The sequence below is a fragment of the Anthonomus grandis genome, chromosome 2 (genome assembly GCF_022605725.1).
Source record: "Anthonomus grandis grandis chromosome 2, icAntGran1.3, whole genome shotgun sequence".
Classification (NCBI taxonomy): domain Eukaryota; kingdom Metazoa; phylum Arthropoda; class Insecta; order Coleoptera; family Curculionidae; genus Anthonomus; species Anthonomus grandis.
This window is the reverse complement of record NC_065547.1, coordinates 38,579,575-38,605,344: the sequence shown is the minus strand read 5'-3', so window position 1 is coordinate 38,605,344 and position 25,770 is coordinate 38,579,575. Positions and strand designations below refer to the sequence as shown.

At 32.8% G+C, this 25,770-nt stretch overlaps 1 protein-coding gene across 2 annotated transcripts in view; it reads left to right on the top strand.

Moving 5' to 3' along the window:
- The first annotated feature begins 3 nt into the window (after positions 1-3).
- The window catches only part of LOC126746305 (protein son of sevenless), a 79,929-nt gene continuing 54,162 nt past the window's right edge, over positions 4-25,770 (top strand). For both annotated transcript variants that reach the window (XM_050454493.1, XM_050454486.1), the window contains exons 1-9: positions 4-463; positions 3,304-3,423; positions 3,484-3,627; positions 3,677-3,841; positions 11,241-11,419; positions 15,230-15,390; positions 15,440-15,742; positions 15,800-15,961; positions 20,649-20,815. In XM_050454493.1, coding sequence (XP_050310450.1) covers positions 374-463; positions 3,304-3,423; positions 3,484-3,627; positions 3,677-3,841; positions 11,241-11,419; positions 15,230-15,390; positions 15,440-15,742; positions 15,800-15,961; positions 20,649-20,815 — 1,491 coding nt within the window. In that variant the 5' untranslated portion in view covers positions 4-373. The remainder of the gene's footprint in view (positions 464-3,303; positions 3,424-3,483; positions 3,628-3,676; positions 3,842-11,240; positions 11,420-15,229; positions 15,391-15,439; positions 15,743-15,799; positions 15,962-20,648; positions 20,816-25,770) is intronic.

Sequence of the window (25,770 nt, the reverse complement as noted above, 5' to 3'; positions counted from 1 at the left end):
TGAAAAAAAACGAGACCAAGCGATCGGATTTACGCGAGCGCAAAAAAGACAACAATAGCCCCGGACCGTGTCGTCTCAACATGGCGATTTACAACTGATTGTTTTGTCAAGTCCAAGAAGAAATTCGCCAAAAAGAAAATCGGAGAATATTTTATAATTTTACGGTAAAAACGGACATGTGAGATGTGAGCTGAATTACCGGAGCTTAAGAGCTGTTTTTTAATTGTTTTTTTCTTATGAGTTCGGTCCCGCTTTGTTTTTCGTGTGTGTTTTTTTCTCATCTTGGACATGACAATTGCCCTAATAGAACAGGAGTGTTTGTTCGAGTATTACTACTGAAAATCGTCTTTTTTCCCCGTTTCCTGTGATAAATATGAATACTAGCATCGGGTCGGAGTACGATTTTGAATCTGAAGAAAACGCGTCGAAATGGAAGGGCCTTCTAACAGCTGCTTTAAAGAAAGTAAGAATGCCTTTTGGTTCTGATTAGTGCTTGTTGTGCACCTGTCAACTACTGTATTTTAAATTGATTTTCAACATATTTGGCCTGACCCTACTTTGTTTCTATAAAACATTCATTAAAGCCATTTGTTGAGCTAATTAAGAGACTTTTCTAGAGGCTTATGAAAGCATATACCTAACCCTAGTTTCTTAGTTCCTAGCATTTTTATTATCTATACAGGTCAAACATAGAAATCAGAAAAATGTTTCATTATTTACATTTTATACTGTGAAGGACTGAAGTTTGACTGCCAGTTTTAGTGATCTATGTTTGATAAAAAGGCCGAAAACACTGCTCTTATTTTCCCAATTTATTCTCGAAGTTTAACTTTTAAAGAGTTCCCATTCATTTCTGTTTTCAAAATAGAATGTCACAGATTTTTTTTTCTGCAGTTTAGCGGCTTTTGTCAAAACTAACGGAAAATGGTCGGGTTTTTTGCAAAGTAGGTAGATTTCAATATATATTTTTCACTAAAAGTGGCGGAAAGCCAAATTTTATCACGAAGAGGGTGTTATCGCGCACTAAATCACTCACTTTGGGACATAAATAGAATAACGTCATTAGAATAACCCTGTATTCGATTAGTTGTCCAAAATTTGATAGTTTGGAGATACAGGGTGTCAAAGTTACAATTTTATTTTCAGATTTTGACATCAAACTAAATATAGGGAGGTTTTACAGTATAAGAACCAAGGCTGTTGTTTTGTATAGCCAAACTGCTAAATGGCACCACTTAGAGCACTATTTTAATAAATAACTTATCATAACTTTTGTGCTATCCTGCATACAACAACTGACTGAAAAATCTTATTATCTCATATTTCTGCAACAAAGAAGTGCCTAAAGTTAATAGTTTTCAAGATATTTGTTTCTAAAAGTTCCAATACATTATTTGTACCATGATGATAAAACATATGTATAGTGTAAGATTAAGTATGCATGACAGTCTTGATGTAATAAACATAAGTGCCCTTAAAGTAGAAAAGGCATTAAACTCTCTAGATCTAAACAAGGGAAAAGGCCCTGATGGAATCCCTAAAAAAGTTTTAAAGTTCTGCTTCCATACTCTTTATTACCTCTTATATGTTATATTTAACAAGTCCCTACAATCTGGCATTATTTAGTTAGGGTTTTCATTAACAAAGGAATATACTTTCAAGACAATATTAAAAGAGAAATTTAATTTATTTTATTAGAAGAGAAATTTAAAAAGACAATATTTCAAGATAAATTAAATAGACATCAAAAATATCACATGAATATAATAAATGGGTTGAATATAGTTTCTTTTTTTCATTTAAGAGTCTTAAAGAAGTCTGGTACAGTCCACCCTATACAATGATACATATGTTAGTCATAACAACAATTAAGTACAAATTTTGAAAGTTTGTATTATATTTTGACTATGGGACACATTAACTTGGTTGATTTGTTCATCATCTGCATATTACTATTTTATTGTAAAGTTGTGTGTTGTTTACTTTCTTTTTAAACTTAGTTTGTTGGATAAAGTTCAACTTCAGGAAGACCTTGATGCTTTTTGTGAGTGGTCAGTGATGAACAGATTGAGGATCAATATTTCCAAGTGTTGCTACATATCATTTCATAGAGGTTCGAAGAGATTCAATTCTACATATAGTATCCTTGGTAAGTCCTTGCAGTATGTGAATGTAGTCAAAGATTTGGATGTGTGGTTCGATGAGCATCTGATCACATCTCTAAAATAACTTTAAAGGGACTAAGAGTGTTGGATGCTGTAAACAGGTATAGGTTCACAACTCTCTCTGCAAGCCTATAGACTCCTTTATGTCTCACTGGTTAGATCTAATCTTGAATTCTCTTCAGTAGTGTGGTCTCCTCCATATCAGAATTCAATAGATATGATTGAGAGAGTACAAGATGGATTTTTGCGGTGTGCTGCATTTAGAATGGGCATTAGCTTTGACGAGTACCATTGTGAGGACATAAGAGTAAGACTTAACCTGGATACATTGGCCAAAAGGCGTGGGAACGCTGATCTTTGTTTTGTCTTTAAGCTGGTTAATGGCATGATTAATGCTCCCGACCTTCTTTCTAAAGTGGGTCTCAATGTTCCAAATAGAACTGTATGCAATTTTGACCTTTATCATGTTCCTATGCACAGGACTGAATATGGCCGTCATTCTCTTATAGATAGATCTCTGAGTGTCTTAAACGCTCATAACATTGATTTATGTAGTAGTTCACTGTCCATTTTTAAGAATAGCCTGAGCAGACTATTTACATTGTATCAACTCACTAGGTTAAGTTATCTATTGTATGTAATAATCTATTTTGTACATTTATTTTGTAAAATGGGGATTCCCATAAATTTAATAAAATAAAAAATAAAGTCTATTTTTAAACAAGATTACTCTAATAACCCTTTTTTGGACAATTGGACAAGACTTCCAAATCACTAAACTTTAGTTTAAAACTTCAACCAATGTGCTTTTTACAGTTCTTGATTAATTACAGAAAATTAACATATCAATTTTCTGATTCTTTTTGTAAGTAATTTGTAATTTGTTTCATTTAACATTTTCATCTATAATAATACCAAGATATTTTACACTATATTGTTTTGTCACAATTGCAGTTTAAAGTAAAAATCTTGCAATGGAGATTGAATATCTGGTAAATTTTGAGCTTCTTTGTTTAGCAAGAGCAAACTGCCATTGAGCAGTTTTGTTACCAAAAAATCCAATTGACCAGTTTTATTTGTGTGGTTTGGGATATTAAACCAATCAAGCTTTCCACAATTAATGTAGATTGTTTTCCAGGTTCTGGAACAAGTCCATCCAAAACTCGGAGCAACAGAAGAAGCTCTCGACTATGTAGAGAGCTTATGTCTCCGGCTATTAGGCATGCTCTGTGCCAAACCTAGTCCACATTCTGTTCAGGTATGCATTTCACCCTTTTTCCTTCACATTGTATTCAACAATAATCATTGTTTAACCTAGGATGTGGAATACAGAGTACAAAATACATTCCCCACCCCCATTGACAAATGGGCCCTAAAAGAAGCCCAGGAAGCCTTAGAACGGGGTAAAAAGAAGTCGGTACTTTTGCTGCCCGTGGATCGGATCCACCATTTAATGCAAAAGGTATGCACACTAGTTTGTCTTAATTATTTAATCACGTTATTGGTTTCAGGAACTGCTTTTGTACAAAGTTGATTCGTCAGTATCGCTGTTTCTAGTCGCAGTTTTAGAGTATATAAGCGCAGATATTCTTAAGCTAGTCGGTAATTATGCCAAAAACATCAAGCACCTGGAGATTACATACCAGGATGTGCAAATTTCTATGAAAGTGGATAAGGTACTCATTTTTCTATATATAATAAAATTTATTAATTTCAGCTATGTTAAGATATCATTTAAGACAAATATTTTAGTGTTTAGAAGTATTACAACATATACGGTATGACTAGAATTGTGGTCAATCTGTATATGAATTAAATAAATAGATTTTCGTTAGGCTATTTAAATAGTTGCTATAAAAACTGCTTTTTGCTTTTTCACGCTGCGCCACAAGCCCACATTCATGGTACGTAGCGGTTATTTTTTTTCTTACGTCAGTGTCGATTCTGCATGAGTATTTTAGATACAAAAAATACACACTGACATGATGGATTATAAATATAAGAACACCACATTTTTCTGTAAATACACTAAGTAGATTTTTTTTAGTAATTATTAGTAATGTTCATTCTCTCCTCTCCATGCTTTTTTTTAAGTATTTTATCGGGCTGTGCTTTGATTGATGTCATATTTTTTATAAATAATAACATCTTATATCATCCATGCTTTTTTTCAGTTGCTTGCAATGCATTTCTGTTCCCTTAAATTTAATTTGCTCAAACTATATTTTTTTGTGGTTGCTCTTTTATAACATAAATTTTAAATTTTTATGGAAATATGAAAATAATGTATTTAAATCACAGTTGACGGTTTTAAGTGATGCACTGTGGCACTTTTGCATGCGGATTTCCAGTTTAGAGCACCAATTACATTTTTGATTGTGAATTTCGACCTACAGAATCAGTGGTTTCAATTTTGTGAAAAATATTGTATATAATGTTACTAAGCATGATATCTCTGTTTTTGTGAAAAAGAATATCTTAAGTTTATAGAATAATAAAAATTAATCAAAGTATTATGTTATGGATATTCCATAGAATGGATAAAGAATGTGAATGTAAAATATTAAACAAAAATTTCTTGGCAGAATGAACACGTGGAATAAATGTGCAAATCCGAAGTTTTAATTTTTTATTAAGTTGACAAATAAATCCCTTCTAGCTCAAACTATCAAGAAAGTCTTTAATCAGAACTAAACTTTGTCTTAAGTTGAATTTACAGGCTGGTTCACTTGTTGTTATCCACTCATTGTCCGGACTAGCAATTTGCGCTCTTGCCGGTTTAGTGAAGCTGGTTCACTTTAATTAGATGTATTGTACAAGTTTTGCTAAAAATACCAAGTTGTCCTGGATGTTAATCAAGTCCTTTTGATTTTTTGTAGTATTGGGAATGTTTTCGGATTTGCTTCAGAATGATAATCGACAAGATTGCCAGAGAAATTATCTTGTAATGAATTTGAGAATTGTAAGGGAATTCAAGTTACTGTTTTGCTAATGATATTGAAACCTGTACTATACCTAGTGATTATTATCTAATATATAAAAGTTTTCTTAATTTATCCGACTATTACATAAAAATATATATTTTTTATAAAAGAAAAAGTTAGTTTCATCCTTCCAAATCCATTTAACATATTCTAACTACACTTAAAAGGAAAATATCCCGATTGCTGAAAATTAAATTAAGTGATTCCCGTCTGTAAGTCAGACTGCAGGTGTCATGTAATTCATTCTCAATGTAACTTTTGCGTCTCAGTAGACGCCTCTTAATCCAAGAATTATAGTAGACGAAGTACGACGTGGTTGGTGCACAAATTTTCAAACAAAAGCATGTGACGATGGTCTACTATTTTTCTTTATTTCCCTTTTAGTAGTCGTCCTTAATATTGACAAAGTCATACAACCGCAAGCGCTAGGCAGATGTAGTTCATTCTTTCTTATGTTGGATACGTGTTTTATTTTATTTTACATTCCTGATAGTCCATTGCAGCGTACAACTGATGAAGTCCATTTGACATAAAGACTTTAGTACCAAATTATTTCATATTATTGGGAATAGTTATTTGTTCTGACTTAGATCATGATGAATGCACAATTTGGTTCTTCTGTAAGAAGTAAACAGACGTTACACACTTTTTCTTTGCACTACTACTTGCCTGATGCCTCTTTTTCACTATACAAAGACTTCTCCAAGGCATTTGAAAAGATCATTCAGGACATCCTAATCATCAAAATTGGCTTTGGCTCGGTTGAACGGACCATTGAATGATTGGATGAAGTGTTATCTGAATGGCAGGTCCCAGATTATATGCTACAACAATCTTTAGTCTGATTCAAAGCAAAGTACATCTGGAGATACATTTGATACATGGGACTATTACTATTTAATATTTTCCTCAATTATATTCATGAGTATTTCCACAATAGTGAGTTATATCTTCAAACGACCTAAATTTTTATAACACTGTAAGTCTACTGAAGATTTTTTGGATTTGCAAACTGATTACCTCATGTGGTAAAAATAGGATGGAGCTTAATGTCAGTCTTTGACAGGTCACAAAAAGATATCCTTTCTCTCTTATTCAATAAAAGATAATTCAATAGAGAGAGAAAGTAAACAATGCCTTCCGATATTATTGGTATTATGGTTCGTTTGAATCTTACCCTTGTTAACGTCTTTACTATTTATGGATTCTAACTCCCTAATAACATATTATCTTATATTTTTTTATCATCTTACCGCTTTAAATCATACTTAAAATGGTAGGAGAAATAATGTTAGGTGACCAGAACTACTCTTGAATGAAGAATACTCTTGCCAACTCACAGCAATGTAATGATATAAAGAATGAACAAGGCTATATCCTTAATTTGGTTACAAATCTACCATCACGTCCTGCTCCTGATTTTTCTGTGATGGTTGAAGTTTGCGGGTACGTTAATTTTAAGGAGAATATATCATAGTTACAATTTTCGAAAAGCAGATTTTTGACATGCTTAATGGACTTGAAGATAATCTGGGATTTTCCAAGTGAAATATCAATTGTCAATGAAAATGTTTCAGCCTTATATGTAAAACTCTAATCTTCCAACATCTTTAATTAATCTGTGCCCCTTAGACTTCATAGAGACATTCTGATCACCCAATGGCATAGAAACTATTTAGGAAACAATTTGTTCTTCTTCTGCACTGATTTCTCCGGAACTAGCATCGGGGCTCTTGCCGGTCTGTTGATGCCTTACTTGCTGTTTAGGCGCATATCTTTTTATTTTGGGTCGCATCGATGTGCATCGGAGTTGATGTTGGCCCGGGTCGACAGGATTGACTACTCGGGATTTTGGTGTGCTTATATTTATAAGGTAGGAGGTGGGCTGCCATTGGTCACGAGTCCAACAGCAGTCTCCGCCCCCCAGCACGATCTTGATGTGGCCGTATAAAAGCGGACGGATTGGGATGACCTTGAGAATGTTTTTGATTTGCAAACTGAGCGTTTAACGACGTTTGCTTGTTTTTCGCCCGGTTACATTTTCATGCCCCTGAGTGGTCCCTCAATGACAGTGTGGTCAGAAAACTCCCTTCCAGGGCTTGTTTTCCCGCCATTTTAATAGGAAATTTCGGATCTCAGGATGGTCCAATGCCCTGATTCGTTCTTTGAACTTAGTGTGTCTAGCGACAATAAACTCCTCTATTGTACTCATTTTTAAATCAGTTCTAATATCTGAGTTTCTGACGTATCGCGGAGCATATGTGATCAGCCTAAGCGTCTTGTTTTGAAAGGTTTCCAGGTAACCCATTGTTGTTTTTGGTATCTTAGCGAACACACAAAATCCATACAAGAGCTTAGGCCTGATCACTTGCTTATACAGGAGGAGTTTATTGTCGAGTGACATCTTGCTTTTCCTGCCCAGGAAGGGGTAGAGACTCTGAACTAAACCGTTACATTGATTTATTTGTTTTTTAATGTAGTGTACAAAAGTGTTCTTATTGTCAAAATTCACTCCCAGATACCTCACTTCGCTCTTCCAGGGGACTACCCTGCCAAGCACCATCAAGTTTGGAATGTCACGATTAAGTTTTTTCGTGATAAGGATTGCCTCCGTTTTATCCTCATTTATCTCAATCTTCCATCTCTCAGCCCAAGTGGATATTTTATCAATGTGGCTCTGAATATACGCTGTTATTTGATCCAGGTACTGGCAACTCGCAAGGACACAAGTATCGTCCGCGAATAATGCCAGCTTGGAATAGTGGTCGTTTTTTGGTATGTCTGCCTGGTATATATTGTACAGGGTGGGTGATAGCGGGGAGCCCTGGGGGACCCCCGCTCTGATTTTTTTATATTCCAATGTACTTTCATTAATTTGAACAGAGAATTCCCTGTTTTTAAGAAAACTCTGTACAATTTTTGTAATACCAGGAGACACCCCAAATGCCGCCATTTTGTGAATCAGACCGCCATGCCACACGCTATCGAAAGCTTTCTCGATATGGAGTGTGATCATGGCGGTTGAATATTTGGCATTGAACGAATCCACTAAACTTTGCTGGATCCTTGCAAGCTGAATTTCTGTTGATAGGCCCTTTACAAAACCACACTGTTCTACCGGGATTATTTTTAATGTTTCTATTTCATCCTTTAGTCTGCTTAGCACCGCTTTCTCAAAAATTTTCCCCATTGAAGGGAGTAAACTAATAGGGCGATAATTTTCCGGTTTTGATAAATTCTTCCCCGGTTTTGGTAGTAGTTTTACTATTGCCCTTTTCCATGCGTTTGGAAAGTAGCATAGGGTGAGGCATTGATTAAAAATTATCATTAATTTATATATTATGTTGTCGGGTAGCATTTTAAGCATTTTATTGTTTATGCCATATACACCTGCTGCTTTTCTATTTTGTTGATTTGAGATTATGTCTTTTATTTCTTGAAATCTAATTTTCTTTAGGGCATTAATTGTTTGGTATTGTATAATTTCTATTTCGCTATATGTTTGGTTAACTTGTGCTGATACAGTGTGGTTCTCTTGAAAATTATTTAAATTGAATTGTTTTTCTAGTGAGTTATTGAATGCTTCTGCTTTTTCTATGTCTGTATAAACTAGTGATCCATCTGGTATTTGTATGGGCGGGAACTCAGTTTTATCTCTTCCTCTCAGTATCTTAGAGACTCTCCAATAGTTTTTGTGGTTTTCATCATCGTTATTTAGTTCCTCTAAGAAATTATTCCACTTTTCATTCCTAAAATCGTGAACTTCGTTTTTTATCCTTTTTAACAATTTGTTGAGTATGGTAATATGGTATAGTATAGAATATGGTATAGTTTTAAACAATTTGTTGAGTATGGTAATATTAGGTTTTTTAAATTTAATTTAAATTAAAAAATTTAATTACACTACATTAAGTGGGAATTCTTTAACTTTTCTCCATTTTCTTAATAACAGTCCTCAGTATCTCTGCTTTTCCGAGGTAAAATAAATACAGTATTTGATTGGTACAACCGTAATAAATTACACCAAATATATGATCAAAAAAACAAGAAACTGCCTATATCCCTTTTGAATCATGAAGTTAATTATCAATATGCGGACCTTCTCTTTCAAAATATTGTGCTGATTCAAGACTTACAGTCGATTAAACGTTTAATTTTAACGCATATACTGCTGAGGTTAGATCTGCCTTAAATACTCTCGATTTTATTATAAGATCAAAATCTGGTTTTAGCAATATATTATCTATTATGTATCCCATGTTAACTGCATCTTACCAGACCAGACTTTCTGTTTATACTGTCTTTCGATCCACCATGGGACTGTCTATTTGGTTAAATGTCGGGCTAGTTCGTTTCCCCTATATTTCATAAATAAATTTCAATATATTACCTACAATACAGGGTGTTCTAAGTGGGGGAATATTGAATGTAATTAAATACGATATTCGCTTTACATTATAGGATTTCATTTTATTTCTATAAAATTATCTATGCTATGTATACCATTTTTATCATTGTCTTTTTATTGGGATTGCTTCTGTAATAAAATTCAATACAATAAAATATTCGAATTTCAATAAGTTTCAATTTGATCCAGCTTTGTACTACTTAAGATAATGGCAGAGAAGCAATTCTTGATACTTCGGGGGAAAAAAGGTTTAAAAAATATGATGATTTAATGATTAAAAGCCCTGTATTCTGCTCTTCTTGGTTTTCTTATTCCCCAGGGGCAACACGATATGACAATATTTCATGTAACTTTTCAGAGAAAATAATTGCGTTTAAACTAACAAATCACAAGGGTTTTCCGTTTAGGCAAAGAGAGTGAAATATTTTTTCATGACATAACCTCTTCCTTAATGCCATTTAAAAACTTTTACTGCATATATAGGGTGTTAGTTAAGTATGTCGACAAACTTAAAGGGATGAATCTTGTAGTGATTTGCAAGCGAAAAATAATGGATCTGGCAATGCTTTATTTTTAAGAAATATGGTGTCAACATTTTTCTTTTAATATTCTTTTATCGTACAAATCTTGGTAATGGTTTAGCAATTTAACTGATGCTTGCATTGAAATTGAAGGGAAATACTTTAAGTCTTTTGTAAATTTCCTGAAACCCCTTTGTTAAATGTTTGTATATTTTTTTCATTTAATTTGGTTCAGTTATTTAAATTTAAACCAGTGTATTTTCATTCTGAACTTACTTACCTATTTTTTCTTTATTAGTAGCTCTTTTGGGCGGTGAAAATTAATTCTAGTTAAAAAATCTACATTAATTAATTTAAAAAAAAAACTAGATTTTGTAATGAACCTCCAATAAAATTAAATAATCTCAAAAACTTCTTTCAATGCTTGGAAAATTCCTATACTAATCGCAACATGGGGATTATTCCCCGTTTCTAATAGAGTATTCAGCGTAGCATCTTCAGATGCCTTTAAAGGTTTTCCGTTAGATAATTTTTTTAAATGGCCGTGTTCCCTAAATTTTGATTTAATTTTGCTAACGCTAGATCTACTAACTGCAGGATGATCAGCATGATAAATGCATTTTGTTAAAAAATGATGCGTGAAATGACAAGTAATATAGCAATTAAACTCAATGAAACCTTAGCACATTGAAAGGCTAGAATTAGCATTCCCGTGGAACTGTGGACAGTTTGTTTGCTAGCAACACTGCCAAATTGAAATAAAAATGGCCAAATCATTATTAAATTTGTTTAGCCATTATTATTAAATAAAAGGCATTAATACTCCGTGTCTTAAAAAGAGAACATTATCGGACCTTTTCATTTTGCAATTATTCTAAAAATCGCCTCTTGAAGTTTGGCTAAGTACTTAAAACTAACACACTGTATATTCTTGTAACTTTAAGTACTGTTTTCCTTTAGTATTAAATAGGCTGTTTCTTAGAAGTAAACAAATACATAAAAGTCTACAAAAATGTATTAACATAAAAAAGTACAGTAAAGAGTAGTAATGATATTTAGTACCTTGTTAATATATTTCATTTCAAATTTATCAACAACCTGGTTTTTAGTGGAGAATTATAAATTCAGCATATACATTAAATGAAAAACAACTATTTTATAGGCCTTGATGGACATGTTCTATCAAGATGAAGGCGGTGGCAACTTCAGCGAACGCCTCAACGAGAAACTGGTTTTAACAACACCGAGAACCAGCTTAACCTACGAAGAAACCGTCAGGGAACTTATTGCTTCCGAAAAAGTGTATTTAAAAGAATTGCATATGATCATAAAGGTTTTCAGGTAAATTATTTAACTATATTTTTTTCTATTAAGCTTGCACGTCTCGTTTTACGCACCCTACAAGGATTGTAAAGTTTACCTTTTTAATGCACTGTGCGATTTATTTGCGCTTATATTTTGTATTCAAAAATCAAATTTAAAGTATTTGTTAATGCGTAACAAACTATTTTTCTAAAAATCATAATCTTAACTGGCATAATATACAAATATATTTCGGCGTTCAAAATTGACTGTTCAAAATTGTTTTGTGTTGACATTTTTCTGTACATTCAATTGAAGCGCTTGGGGCAACAAGGTACATAAGCCACATTCAGTAACTTTGGAGAAAAAGGACTTTAAAGGTGGTATGTCTTTTTCCCACTGCGGCCAAAAATTTTCTATAGGGTTCAAGTCAGGTGATCGGGAAATCCAATCCAATACTTGAATTTTTTCAGATAGCAACAAGTTTCTCTCCAATATGTATGTAACTGTTAGCTTCTCCTAAGTTAAATTTTACTATTTTTATACAAATTGGTTATTGGACGCCCAAAAAACTCTTTTTTGAGATTTTTTGAGAGACACAATTTTATTTGGTAATTGTTATTTTAGATTCAGGTAGTCATTTAAAGTCACTACCAGTTGGATATTAATCTCTGTTTGCTATACTTATTTGAACTAAAATGACTTTCAGACAAATTGTCTGAATGCTTTGTTGTTGACTGAATATATCCAATGTTTTCTGCATAGACAAGAAAATAATTTGGGTTGCTATTAAATTACTTTGAAAATGGCGTGTAGCCTTTAAAGTCCAGTTAAATGATAGAGAAATTTTGATTTTCAGTAGAATCTAGCTTTTGTACCTTGTTGCCTCAAGCCCCTCAATTTTTTTTGGGCACTAGTAGGTAAAGTAGCTTTTTAGTAGCTCATGTTTAAAATACCTTTTTGGTTTATGGAAATTGCTGCATTCGTCTATGGCTCATGCGATAAAAATATACACAAAAAATAATTACATAATAAATTTTTATTTATATATTTATACACCCTTTTTACATAAATAACTATTCTGTACTACCGTGTTTTTTTACGCCCTAGTGCGTAAATTAATTTATAATTTTTAATTTTTGTATGTTTTCGTCGGTAGTAGAAAAAAATGTTGTATGTTACACTAGTGAGTAAAAAGTGATTTGAGGTTTATTTGACATTGATTTTATAATTTGTCAAATATTTATTGACATTTTCTTACGCACTAATGCGTAAAGTAATTTGCTATTTTTAATATTTTTTTAAGGTTTTTTCGGTAGTAGAGAAAATTTTGTATGTTACACGTGTGTAAATTCCCCTTTTTTATTCATAGAAATTGTCGCATTACATAAGTAACTATTCACGCACTAGTGCGTAAAAAGTAATTTGACGTTGATTTGACATTTGATTTATGATTTGTCAAAAATTGGTTGACTTTTTTTTACGCACTAATGCGTGATGTACGAATAAAGTGTCGGTAAATATGTGATCTGTAAAGATATATGCTGGACTATTGCTGCATTCGGCACCAATAATAAACAATAACTTTCTTTTTTCAATCTCTCATCTTTTTAAATGTAACCAATAGACATTTATTATTACATTTGCGCCATTATATTATATTATTTCTACTTTTGCGTTTAAAAACTTTTTGCTTTTGTTTTATTGTGATTTAAATTGTAAATCGATATATAATAAAAATAATAATAATAATAATAATAATATAAGTCGTTTGTTTGCCACTGTTTGTTTACATGATACTATTTACCAGAAGTTAACATCTTTATTTATATCTATTTACAAAAATGGCAAGTTTAACCCTCTGTGTAAAGTAAATTACAAAACTCAAAAAGAAAAAACAAAATAATAAGTCCCAATTATCTAAAAATATATTTATTTACAAAATAATACTATATTATCTATATTACTCATAACACAATCCCATACTATTCCACACACACACACCATACACATACAGTATTGTGCATAAATATAGCAACATTCTTGTTTCGCTTTTATTTTATCAGTTAAAAATCGATTTACCTGCTGTAAAGTTGTTATTTTTGAATCTCAGAATTAACTTAAAATGGGTCGCACAAAAACCGTCTCTGGTGATGTAAGAAAAATTATTGTGGAGCATTACGAAAATGGTGTTAGGCAGAGTGACATTGCAAGAAGCTTACGGCTTTACTGGCCAATCGTATTCAGAGTTTGCAAAAAATTTCGCCTTACTGGAACAGCTGCACCGGCGCCCATTCCTGGTAGACCCAGAAAAACAAATTTGAGGATGGATAGGCAGCTGCTACGAATTTCCAAAGAAAATCCTTTTTTGTCTTCTTTCCAAATTTTGGCAAAATTAAAAGAGGGTGAAGGAGTAAACCTCAGTTCCAGTACCGTAAGGAAAAGATTACTTGATGCCAACTTACCTGCTCGTCGCCCCGCATAAAAAACCGTTACTCTCAAAGAAGCTCAAGGCTCGTTTTCACTTTGCCCAATCTCATGTCCACTGGTCTGTAGCTGATTGGAAGAAAGTCGTATTTAGTGATAAATCTAAATATAACTTATTCAGGACTGATGAAGTGATCTACGTCAGACCCCGTGAACAAAGATTAAACAATCACATTTGCCCCACAGTTAAACATGGAGGGGAAAATATTCTTGTATGGGGATGTTTCTCGGCTTGTGGCATGGGACCCATAGTAAGAATAGTAGGCAAAATGGATCGTTTCATGTACAAAGACATTCTGCAAACACATTTAGTGCTATATATGGATGAAGTCATGCCAGTAACAGCCATATTTCAGCATGACAATGATCCAAAACATGCTTCTCAATTTGTTAAGAAGTGGCTATCCGATGAAAAAATAAATGTAATGGTCTGGCCATCTCAATCGCCAGACCTAAACCCTATAGTGAATTTATGGCATTATATTGACACCAAAATCAGGCACCTAACATGCTCTAATACAAATATTCTCTTTGAAATAGTGGAAAAGGCTTGGAAAGAAGTGAACAATGACTATATTATGAAATTAATTGAGTCCATGCCAAGACGATGTGCATATGTTCTACAGGAGAAGGGGTACTACACGAAATATTGAATTGATTTTAATTTAGTTGGGTTATATATTTTTTAGAATTAAAACTATTTTTTGTTGCTATATTTATGAATAATAAATTTGCATAAAACAAATTTGGTGTTTTATTTATTCTGATACAAAAAATATGGTAATATGAAAATATAAACAGGCTCTAACTATTCTTGTAAATAATATATAAACCTTACTTATAAAATATATACTAAAAGATATATAACAGGAAAGTTCAATGTTGCTATCTTTTTGCATAATACTGTATATGTATATTGACATTACTAGCATAATAAATAGCTACTATAATAACACAATAACGCTCAGTGCCTAGTGAATGCGATAAAAATTAAACAGTGAATCATTCTATTCTCCTAAAAATTTCTCATAAAAATACTTAAATCCACCTAATGATATTTTTTTGAATCTTTCAGGAATTTAATATATGGCCGGTTAAGGAGAATAGCATTCATTTGCTAGGCTTCGCCAACCTGCATATTATTTAGAACAGGTGGATACTTTTTAATTTTCATTTCATTGATATTGTAACTTTGTGTGGTATGCAAGGCCTTATTTATTTATTTGTTTACTTAAACTAATTTGTTTACGCATTCATGGGAATTGTCGACAAATAATGTCCCATTTATAAAAACAGGATCATTTTACGCACTTGTCACATAAATAACAATTTTGAGCAGCTCTAAAAAGTTGATATTTTCAGGGAAGAAATAAAGAAACTAACGCAAGATCCGAAAGATATCGAACTTATTTTTTCAAACGTTATGGATATTTACGAGTTAACTTATACCTTGACTGGTAGCTTAGAAGACGTGATGGAGATGGCCCAAGAACAGATGCCTTATATTGGTACCTGTTTCGAAGGTAAGTTTATCGAATTTTAAGATTTCCGCTACAATTAGTGGGTTTTTAGAACTGGCCGAAGCAAGAGAGTTCGACGTTTATTGTAAATATGGTAGAGATGTAACCTCTCTCGCTTGTAGACAGACTTTATTGGATCTACTATCCAGACAACAGGCAACTTTAAGTACGGCGGGTCAAGGCATGCATTTGGCTTTAAAGTATTATTTACCGGCCTTATTGACCCATCCTATTTGGCACTTTTTTTCTTATATGGATTACATTAGGCTGCTTATTGGTTTATCTCCGGCTCCAGAGGATAAAGAAATGCTGGTAGAGGTCGAGGGAATGTTAAGGCCACTTAGGGACGAATTGAGTACGCATTAAAGGTATTTCGTTTGTATTTGTCGATATTTTTAATTAATGTTTCTAGAGTTATGTGTGCCGTCTCAACCAACCCCGCGCGGTTTCGCAACATTAAATCAAGTGAAAGCGCGACGGTCTGCGGCAATAGAAAAAATCCAAGAGCTGGAAAGGGTCGTGGAAAATTGGGATTCGAAAGACCTGGGGCAATGCTGCAATGAATTTATCCGAGGTAATGACTAACTTTTGCTTTGATAAATTAGGTATTAAATTTAGACATTCTTGTTATGTTATATACGGCAATAGTAAATCAAATCAAAAAATGTTTTATTGTTTCTAACACTTATTTTAAACAAAGCTAAAAAAAAATTGTCCTGTCCTAAAAAACATAACACAACTTACAAATAATGGTGCTAAAATAGTCATATTTTTTTTAATAATTAATATAGAAAACAATACAAAAGAAAAATATAAAAAAACTACAAAAAACTCACGTCATACATCAACAACAAAATACCTAAATTAAAACGTAACATAGCGACATCAAAACAGTAAAAACTTGAACAGAACATATACATATATTTCAAGGGTATTAGTATTAAAATTGGTCATTCTAATATTCCTGAACATCATAATAGGCTCTCGCGACAAGTAACCTTTTGACTTCCCTCTTTAATCCCTTTCTCTTATACATCTTTCTGATTTTATTTGTTAAATGATTTAAAAAAATTTCGTCCATTTTAAATAAAAGCATCAAGCACCTGGGAAGTTCTGGGAACTGGTAGTAATAGCTTATAGGTTTGTCTGGTAGTGTATTTAGATGAAATGTGACTTAAGAGTATTCCTATACACTACCGCTCAAAAGTATTTGCCAACATATGACTGTTTTAAAGTTATAACTAAAAATAATAAACCCATCAGTTATTCTTATGAAACTGTTTATTTATAACAAAATGAATATAAACAATGCATTTTTCAATTAATTATATTTAAGAAAATCAAATATTGGATTCATCTACATGTCCGCCTCGATTTTTAATAACAGCTTCACAGAGTTTCGGTAGTCTTCTAATTAATTTGTCCAAAGTTTCCTGAGGTATCTTGTGCCACTCTTCTTGGATGATCCTCCACAAGTCTTCTTGTGATGTGGGGCATGATTTTCGCACTTGTCTATCCAGTTCATCCCACAGTAATTCGATAGGATTGAGGTCCGGTGATTGTGGGGGCCATACCATAACTTTCAGAAGATGTTGCCTTTGTAATTGACCCAAATATTGGTTGCACAATTTCGACGTGTGCTTGGGGTCATTGTCATGTTGAAAGATGAAATTTTCCCCAATTATTCGAGTACCAGAAGGAAGTACATTGTCACTTAAAATTGTTTTGTAACCCTCTTTTCGAAGAATTCCTTTTGTGTGGGGTTGTTTCTCCGAAACAACCCATCACCGAACCACCACCGTGTTTAACTGAGGCCACCGTACAGTTCTCAGCGACCCTTTCATTGGCATAACGGCGAACAAAAACTCGCCTCTTCGTTCCAAAAACCTCGAATTTCGACTCGTTACTCCAGAAAACTTTCTTCCAGTCATCAATAGTCCATTCTAAGTCTTTTCTTCTTATTAACATTCTTCAGTAGCGGTTTTGCTACAGCTAAACGTCCTTTAAGACCAGCATTATAAAGTCGCTGTTTTACTGTCGAAACACTGACCGCTTTTTTTACGCTCTTTGTTGATTTTTGCTGTGATTTCAGGGGCGGTAAGGCGTCTATTGCGTTTGCTTGTAATTATAATATTTAAATTCTCATTTGAACTTTCTCTTTGGCCTTCCCGATCGAGGTTTGTTGCTAATAGTCCCTTCTCTGGTGAATTTCCTAACATTATAATCGACAGTCCGCCTTGGAATTCGCAAATCCGTCGAAATTTGACAGTTAGTCTTTCCAGCCTTATGAAGTTAAATCAATGATAATACCTTTTGTTTCAACCGATAACTCTTTTGTTTTAGCCATTTTAAAGAATGTTGAAAAACCAGCAAAGAAACGGTGACAATCGTCAATAAGCAAGCGAAATTATTTACCAATGTTACACAAAATCAATTCTTGAAGACTAAACACCTTTAAATGTTTCAAGTTTCATCGGAAACGAGCTGTAAACAGATTAGTTTTTTAGAAGAAGTGCATATTTTCACTACATTGTTTGTTATTTGCACGACTATGTTTAAATACTCGATGTTTTTCAACGTTGATAGGTATGCTGTTTAAGCATATATGCAATTTACAAAAGAGATACAATCTAAATATAGGTATAAAGATAAGATTTTTGTATCTAATTTAAAATATTAAAAAGAATACATGGTGGGCAAATACTTTTGAGCAGTAGGGTACTTCTTATGAATTAAGAATGCTGTCTTCAGTATAAATAAAGATGGGTAGCGTTAGAATTTTGTTTGCAATAAAAAGTGGTTTATATGAATCTCATAGTTTTGGTTTACTCATGTATCTAATAGATCTTTTCCAGTACAATTTTGAATTGTAATATTTTTAGGGGAATCCAATATGTTTTTAGTCGTTAATGAGGCAAATATGTTTTGCTGAAATTTGGGTTTTTTGGGTGCTGGTTCTTCATTTTCATTAATTTGGGACATTATTTGACTTGAAACATTTAGGCGGTTTTGTAATGAGTTATCTATATATCCTTCAGCAATTTCTGAAGATTTCCACCTTTCGTGTTATTTAATGTTTCTATATTCGCCCCAGAATCCACAAGCATTGTTGCAGATGTTCTTTGAAAACAATGACTCGTGTATAATCCAGGGTTGGGTAAGTTCAAAAATTGTGCTACTTGTTTAGGCATATTTCCTAGTTTGTTTATTCCGATCACTTGCTTGGTGCAGCGTCCATTTTGAAAGTTAATGAAGATACTATTTGTCGCAATATCTGGTGGCCGTAGAGATAAATATTTTTTAAATAAGGTATAAAACTTTCCAGTGATTGTAAATTGTCTAGGCACTTTAGTTTTTGTATCAGGAACATTTATTATTATAGCGGACCCCAAGTTCTCAATATCCTGAACTTTCATTAAGTAGAGCTCCTATCTTCGACAAGCTCCCATAATTCCTAATATCACAGCAACCTAAAAAATTAGTACATTATAATATACATGTTTATGGTATTTTAAAGATCTAGGATATTTGGGTAAAAATATGTAAATACATGTATGTACCTTTGTAGCAAGATAAATATAATCTGGAGCATTATTTACAAAATGGTTGACTTCTTCTCCAGTTAATATTTTTGATTTTTTTCTACGATAACCATCAAATTATTTTTTCAGAAATGCTCGTAGCCTGGCATATTTTGATATATCTGTATTGTGTTTAATGTTAATTGTTGTTCTAATCATTCAATACACTTTCCATAGTGTTGAAGCTTTATTAGACTTAGCTAACTGACTAAAATAGGCGAGAATGACATTTTCGGAGAACGAATTAGCTCTTTTTAATTTTCGCCATTCTATGAAAGTGTCATATTGTTTAAGGTATAAATTTTCGATTTTTCAGGCCAATGAAGCCATTTCTTTACCAAAAACTATATCGAAATGTACCTATTTCGTAATAGTCGTAGAAAAAAGTATTATTTACACAGGGAAATTTCTTGAGGCTTATTTGGTAGATGTAGTATCAAAAATTATCTCAAAATTATTAAAGATTTAAATTATACCCAAATTACAAAAATAAATGGTATGAAAAAAAAATTCTATGGTGTGTACTGTTGAGTGCGGTGAGAAAGACAGGAACACATAACTCAAGGTTATATGGGTTTCGGCTGTGTCCATCTTTTACCAATTAACCTCAATCAACAAGAGCAACAACCTTCATTTATAATTAAAAATGATTTAAAAATAAAAGAAATGATTAAGGATAAAGTAATTATTATAAAATAACTGGCCTGAATTGTCCTAGTATCCAGTTGGCGACACGTGGAGTTTGAAGACAAGCTGGACGGTCTATTTTAAATACTGTTGTGCTAAATGATACTCATAACCGCTGATAATTCCACAAACAAAGAATAAAACAATATACATGTCATTAAAAATATATATTATTAACATTGCTTTATATGGTTATTTACCATGATTTACCAGCTATATAGCATATATAGCTGGTAATTGAAAATAATATATATCATGATTATTTATTTGAGTAGTGAATCATCATCGAGCATCTGTCCGTTCGCGCTATTCTTGCTGTATCATATGAGCGTGAGTCTTTGAGCATTATTTCTAATGGAAATTTTCTTTGTATAAGGTATATGTGGAAGGTACTCTCATTACTTCCATTTGATCTTAATGTCTTTTTTGACCGACAAGCTTTCCAAATACATCGACATTCCGTATATAACTTAAACCAATCGTATATTCAATTCCATACTATGTAAATCTTGTTTAAGTTTTTTTTTCTATTTATTTAAGGAACTTTTTTTAATAATCTTATCTTAACAACACATTTCTTGACGCACAAATGAGGCGCAGGTTAAAATTTTTAAATATAAAAGTGTTTTCATAATTGATTCCTATTTTTTTTTGCCTAGTTTATTTTTACAAATCACTTTTTTCAGGTTTAATTTTGAATATATTTTTACATATATTTTAAAAATACATATTAGGGTTGTTCACAGTAAAGTTAGGAAAAGTTGAAACTAATACATTAATTAGTAAGCCAGTATAAATTTAACAGAAAATATGTCTAATGTTTCATTCCATTACGAAATTAGAAAACTATTACTCCAATTAGAAAAAAAAGTCTTACTATTTAAATCATTAGACCTTTGTCAAAAAACATTGTAGATAGATATTGCGGACGTTTTACCTCTCATTATCTTATCTTTTAATGAATAATTATTAATTTTTTATGGTTGTTTTCAGAGGATTTACTGACCAAAGTGACTCAGAAAAGACTGACCGAACGTAGAGTGTTCCTATTTGATGGACTGATGGTGCTGTGCAAACCGACAGCGTCGTCGCGACGCCAGAGTTCAGTACATCACACGAGTCATACGTGTAGATTAAAAGAGCGGTTTTTTATGAGAAAGGTAAGACAATGCTTTCATTTCTGATTCAAAAGTAACTTTATTATCTGATCAAATGATAGCTAATAAAGTCATAACTCTAAATGATTTGTGTTTATGTCCTAGGCCATATGGCTTAACACACATATCCAGGAAAGCCTACATACATTACATATACTGGCAGTAAACGCCCTATAGAATCATTACCTCGTTCCAGTGATTGTCGTCAATGATTTATGTAGTTATGGTAGTATTGTGGATCAAGAATTACTACAAGCAGATATGGATCGCCTAAATAATTGGTGTGAACAAAACAATCTTCATTTAAATGCTAGGAAATGTTGTGTTATTAGTTTCACTCGCAGGATCAACCGGTTTCAATCCAACTACTTCTTTAATAATGAGCCACTGAATTATGTTGCATCTATTAGGGATTTAGGAGTTATTTTTGATGAGAAACTCACATTTATTGATCATATTAATTCAATTTCTATAAAAGCATCAAAATTGCTAGGGTTTGTTATGAGAAACTGTTCATATTTCTCAGTCTCTTCAACAAGAAGGGTTTATTGCTCCCTAGTAAGAACTATATTGGAGTACTGCTCTGTAGTTTGGTCTCCATACCACCAGATTCATATCGATGCTTTAGAAAGAGTTCAACATAAATTCCTAAGATATTGTGCTCATAGAACTTTAACTGTCATTGAGAACCATGACTATTCTTATATTGAAAGTCAATTATCTATTCCGACACTGTCGCAACGCCGTAATATTTCTGGTGCTAGTTTTATATATAAGATCGTTAATAGGCTTATTGATTGCCCTGATCTGTTGGGTCGCATACGATTTAATGTTCCTCATCACGGGTTGCGCCATAATGTAACCTTTAACATTCCAATCCACAGAACATCCTATGGAATTAACAATCCTATGGATAGGTATATGAATTTGTTAAACTATTCGAATATTGATGTGTTTAACATAAGTTCCTTAATGCATCTAAAGAGGTCACTTACTTCATAATTGTGCATAAAGTTTTGTATTTACATTCTTGCATATAAATTATTAAGGTTGTTTCTAGTATATGTAGTATAGGTGTTTTTTACTTTAGTATTAATTTTTTAAGTAGGTTTAGATTATGAAAGTTGTTTATGTAAATATTATTGCTTTGTAAAATTTACAGTTAATGGGGTTTTCCCGTATTATGAATAAATAAATAAATAAATGTAATTATCAAAATGAAAGAACAATATAACGTCTGACGGTTACACTTTGTCCTTGTACTTTTAGTCAATTCAGTTTTTAAATTGACATTATATGGCACAGTTCTTTTATTCATTGTTTTAAGACTATTTTACTAATACTTTGGTCTAAATAATTCGGATATATTTTAAATATAATAACTTGTATTAAAATTTCATTTAAAAGTCTGTCTTGTCTATATGTCTTGATGACACATATTTAATTTGAGTTTTATAGATATAGTGGCAAATCCAAAAGAAAATCCTAAAATTTAAGGGTAAATTTAAACGTTTCAACATTGAAAAAAATCAACCGAGGGTTACGGCTTTGAATGTGAACATTTTAAAAAATCTTTGGACCCTTCTACTCTTGTTTTTTCATAGAAACACATACATTTTATCACTATTAGGTACTTAGAAATGTAGCCCCTTGATTGGGGAGGAAGGCAGCACGTTCCCTTATTTTTTTAAGTGGGATATTTAAATATAATTTCATTAAAATGAGACTTCGTTTTTTTTTTAATTTCACCTATGGTTCGATAGATATTTAATTTAATTTTATTCATCAGTATTTACGTTTTATATAACGTAAGTATTATAAAAATATCCGCCGTTCACCTCCATCCAATGGTACAGCGATTGTTCAGTATTTCCGGACTGGAATTCATTAGGTTCCGTAAATCTTGAGATGAATATGTGATTTAAAATGTCTTCAAAACAAAAATCAAGAGGAGACAAATCGGGTGATCTTGCGGGCTTTTGGATAGCAACGTTTCCTCCAATCCATCTACCAAGAAATGTTCCATTCTTCCGTACACGTGCATAGTGGAGAATCTGGTCGAAGTCAAGGATCTCTTTTGCTGAAATATCGGATTTTCTTCATGGTACTGTTGGTCATTTTCCATAATTTCGATTTGCGAGTGGTCCAATTGCGTGATCACTAAAAATACCATCCAAACATTTAATTTCTGAGAATGCGATCATTAACTTGGATTTATGCCGGATCAACATTTATGTCGATTGGCAGTGCCTTTGAGAAAAAATTAACATTGGCCCGAATCGAAAACATTACAAAGGTAGTTGGGACCTTGTACAATTATTTGGACTTTTACTTTATGCGTTATTTTTATTCATTTAACGGACAAAATTGTAAACAGCAGTCATTATCATTCAAGTCTTGTAGAAGTAGAATTTTAGATGGCAGCCATTTATAATGTTCTTCGACTGCGTCAGTCACGAGGTTCTGCTGCGGAAGCTCTTCCACTATGGTTTTAGGGGCTTGGCGGCGAGTTGGTTTTGTTCATATCTAAAGGGTCGTCGCCAGAGAGTGTGTGTGGGATCGGAGTATTCTGAATATCAATCTGTTGCCTGGGGAGTACCTCAAGGGTCGGTACTGGGACCAATACTTTTTCTCCTATATATTAATGACCTCGTCCGACTTAATATCCAGGGAAAATTCACGGTCTTTGCTGACGACACCACCGTTCTCTGGCATGGGTATGATACCGACTCTTTGAGAATAGCCATGTTGGCTGATCTTCAACTTATATATGAGTGGTTCAGGGCAAATTAACTATCATTAAATCCAGAGAAGACCAAACTAATTTGTTTTACAAATAACCGTAGTCTTGATAATATTCTTATTGCCAACTGCCCTGTCCCGCCTTATTCTAACAATAAGTTTTTGAATCTGGTGATTGACAGGGAACTTAAGTTTGAGGACCATATACGGAGTCTCAGCAATAGGGTTTCTGCGGGTTGTTTTGCTGTTAGGCTGACCTGTCGGGAGCTTGGCATGGGGATTGGGAGAGCCGTGTACTTTTCCCTGATTGAGTCCCATCTCAGGTATGGTGTCTGCTTTTGGGGTAGTGCAAGCAACTATCTTCTACAGATGTTGTTTGTTCTACAGAAACGTGCTGTGCGTTATATATGCGGGATATCACCCAGGGAATCATGCCGACCATATTTTATCAGGGAGGGCATTCTTACAATCTACTGCCTATACATACAGGAGGTGGCATGCCTTATTTTCTCCCATCAATACAGGTTTGTCCTAAAGAATCCACGATATGTCACTCGCCAGCGGAATAATTTACGGCTTCCCATTCCAACATCTGCCTTGGTAAAGAGATCAATTTTTTATGAAGGTATAAAAAATTTTAACCACCTACCAGGAGACATTAGAGAGGCAAAATCCCTCATTAAATTTAAGTTTCTCTTGAGGAGATTTCTGTGTGGTCGAGCTTATTACTCTGTGGCTGAATATTTCAACGACAATCAGATTTTAATTAATTAAGGGAGACCTAGGTCTTTTCCTACCTGTTTGTTTTAAATGTTTTTTTATCCCTAGATGTTGAACTGTGCTTAGTTAAGAAAAGTTAGATATAGTTGATTTTATTAATTCAAAAAAAAAATAAAAAGGGAAAAGAAAAAAAAATGTAAATTTTAACTGTTTAACTTTGTTTCGTCAGTGTAACTTGTATTTTTAAATATAATTTTAACCTTGTAACTCTGTCTCTTTAGGATTAGGTGAAGCTTTGTTTATAACAATTTTTTGTTCAAACAACAAAGCATATTTGAATTTGAATTGAATATACAGTTTTTTTATACAGTGAAACGCGTAACTTTCGTTTTCTGTCTCATTTCTTATTAATCTTTTTTTGCACTAAACCAATTTGCCGGAATTTTGGTAATTCTCTAATTTACATGTCTATCTGCATGTATCTGATAAAACAAAGTTGCCCTTACTCTTACACAGTAATTCCGAAGATGAACTCGAATTGTCAACTGATACACAAATATTTCATTACTTTAAAACAAAACTAAAATAAGAGACTCAGTAAAATATTTGAAGTTCCATTGCACGGTGAAACGTAGCTCAAACTTTTACAAATGAACCGTCATTTTAAAGAAATTTAGAATGCCTCTAAAAGATGTATCACAATAAACACCTCCCTATTGGAAAAAATTAGTAATGGAATTTAATCGCATGTAAAAAAATTGAATTTGTGTAAACTTTTAATCGTGTAGCATGTTTATGTTTAGATATCCGCGTATAGAACTAATCAATTTACATCATCCTGCTCATATTTTCGCTTTTCGAATCCCATTTAATGTTCAGGATTGACTGGACCAACAATTCTGCAATTGTATTAACAAATGATTGATGTCAACCGCTATAATTTTCAATCATTCTTAAAATTACAGCGCTTGCCTAAATCTTTTACGGCATTTACAAATATGGTAATAATAATTCTATTATGGCGTTTGCCAGTACGTCTAAGTACTAGGCTTTTCAGGGAATGACATATTAGTCTGATTATCTACTACAATTCATTTATTGAAACACAGTAGAACCCCAGTTATGTGAAGTAATGTGGGAGACACCCCTCTCGCTAAATTTTAATTTAAAAAAAAGTATAGGTTTTTAAAAAAAAACATTTAAAAAATTTGGGATGTAGGCAAGTATCGGATGTCCTAGTATATAGGGCATTCGGCTGTATCTAAGGAAATATATGTTGTATGGTCTGCAGAAGACATTTTTTCTTATCAGAGTTTACGATCGAAATAATTTTTAAATAAATAATGTTCATAGAAAAGAAAATAAGATTTTTACAAAAATTTACCTAGTTTTTAGGTACTATAAACAATGAAACCATAATCTTCAGCATTTTTTTTTAATATTCTTTATTTATAATATTTTATCCTATCTGCCACTGCATTAAAGTGGTGGAGAAG